This window comes from Polistes canadensis, unplaced genomic scaffold, assembly GCF_001313835.1.
Source record: "Polistes canadensis isolate GaletaPanama2010 unplaced genomic scaffold, ASM131383v1 scaffold_2002, whole genome shotgun sequence".
In the NCBI taxonomy this organism is placed as follows: Eukaryota; Metazoa; Arthropoda; class Insecta; order Hymenoptera; family Vespidae; genus Polistes; species Polistes canadensis.
Genome location: NW_014571541.1, coordinates 1 through 2,282, shown reverse-complemented (window position 1 = coordinate 2,282; position 2,282 = coordinate 1). Strand labels below are relative to the sequence as shown.

General features: G+C 45.2%; 1 protein-coding gene across 1 annotated transcript; it reads right to left on the bottom strand.

The window, feature by feature from the left end:
- Positions 1 to 405: 405 nt before the first annotated feature.
- Positions 406 to 1,209, bottom strand: LOC106792932. Its single transcript, XM_014759465.1, has one exon. The coding sequence runs from the start codon at positions 1,207 to 1,209 to the stop codon at positions 406 to 408; it is 804 nt and encodes a 267-aa protein (XP_014614951.1).
- Positions 1,210 to 2,282: the final 1,073 nt, after the last annotated feature.

The window sequence follows — 2,282 nt, the reverse complement described above, 5'->3', positions numbered from 1 at the left end:
CCTAGTACTCCTACATTGCCTAGCGTTATGTCTGCCCAAGCAGTTATAACATAGGCGAGATTCCGCCATAACTTTCTACTTCTTCTGTTGATTTAACTTCCTGAAGAGAGGGCAAAAGGCAATGTAGTGCTTCTGACCACAATAGCTGCAGGTGTTTGAGAGGTCTGTTATGAATGGCATTGGATGTTCTTTAACTGACCTTTTATCCAATGCCGAGTGAGATGATCGTGTAGGCGTAGTGGCCTCAGCCTTTACGTTCAAGGCCCTTGCATAGGACCTTGTAGGGGGAGATTTAGGCCGTTGAGATGTCTTCCTGAATCCCTTATAAGACCTACGAGTCTCGATATGTTCCAGTGCTCTAGCCGTGCTAGTGAGATGACTCATTAGTTTATCTAGAGGTGGGAATTAGCTTGATGTTCCTAGCCTGGTTCCCCAGTCTTCGCGAGTCTTGTCGTGCAGTGCTAATCCCTCCTGATGAACGATAATGTGATCCCATTGGTCAGTCAGGCATCCTAATGTTGCTAGAGCACTGAGAGATGACGTCACTATATTGATTAATTTGATGAGGGATCCAGATGACCTTTTCTTGTTGCGAGGAAGGGCCATCAGCCTATCGAGATGAGCCAGGATTAATAGGCGTTTGTTGTCGAATCTGTCTGACAATCTATTCCATGCTATAGTAAAAGAATCGGCAGATAGTTTCAGGTTTGCCACCACCTTGGCTGCCTCTCCCTCTAGGCTGGTCCTTAAGTAATGCATTTTCTTAACCTGTGAGAGGTCCGGATTGTCTTTGACCATGGAGGACAATAATTCCTCGAAAGGTCTCCATTCTGAGAAGGCCCCGGAGAACTTGGGCAACGAGATATTCGGCAGTACCGACCGCGGACGAAATTGCGGCTGAGGCATTGCTTGCGATGCCTGCCGAGAGAGCTCTTCTATGCGTTGATTTAGCAGCGTAATTCCGGCTAAATATATTTGCATAGTAGCGTCATAGCGATTGTTCTTAAAATACGGCTGCTCCATTACTGTTTCACGAGACGATGACACTATTCKGTCATGTTCAGCATCGAATTTTGTCCAAGTCGTTCGGAGTAGTTCTCTAGTCTCCACCGCRGTGGAGAGGTCCATAGTAAGAACGTCTTTTGCATTGGCTGTCAGGCTCGCGATCGTGCCAGCTCGCGCCTCCTGCAGTGTTAGTCTCGTAGCCATGTTGTGATAGGATATGATGCGCGGTTGCTTGTCAAGACGATAATGTAGTAGTAAGGCCGCCCCTACTACTTCCCGAGATGATAAGGCGCACGCTACACTCTCCGTGAGTGGGGAGATGACGATAATTCGAGAGTGCCAGATTCCCGCGCCACCTAGATTTTTCCTAGTGAACTAGGGACGCCAGAACCAAACGAGCACTCGACGCAGCACTATCACCCTCGGCTTTGAGAAGCCTATTATATAACGATATGTCTGAATTATGGGATGCGATACACACCRAAGTTCAAATTGCGCTCACGGTCCCTTGAACTGATTTTCCTGTCGCAGCAAAACGTCCAGGGTGCTCAGCAATGCGAACGGGGTTTACACGACACTTTTCACAAACTTTAAATCTTGTTACACTTACACAAAATAACTCTAGAATCCGGCTCGAAGGACCAAAAAATGTTCGAGGATAGAAAGAAATTGATAGATTTGAATAGGATGCTCTAAGAAAAGACAAGGAGATGGGCGAGATAGGCTAGTGGACTTTATAGATTAAGAATTTACTGGTAGAATTATGTGTAACAAGATTTAATTAACAAATTTTAACAGAAAGAAATAGAGATGGCGAAAGTATAATAGATTTTATACAAGCAGTAATAGATAAGCGACGCYACGTGTACCGGATATCACGCCACGTGTACCGGAAATACGTAGCACGAGAGAGCTAGTGAGAGAGAGTAAAAGGAGATGGACAAGATGAGGAAAAGCGTGATAAGAGATGAGATGGAACGGTGAGAGAAAGAATAAGGAGATGGTCTAGTTGAGGAAAAAACGAGTTAAGAGACTATGAGATGATCCACAAATTTTTAGAGATTATTAAAGATACGTCCGCACTGTTTCCCTTCGTAAGAGATTGTGTGGGACCACGCCACTTTTCGGTTCGATTAGAGGAACAGAGCGGAAGTGGAAAAAAGAAAATAGACCAATGAGCGAGTTCCACGCTAGGAAGAGATGACAAACAATCAATAGGAAAGTAACACGCAGAGGATGACGTCACAGGGGACCAATGACCTATTGACACGTTAAGT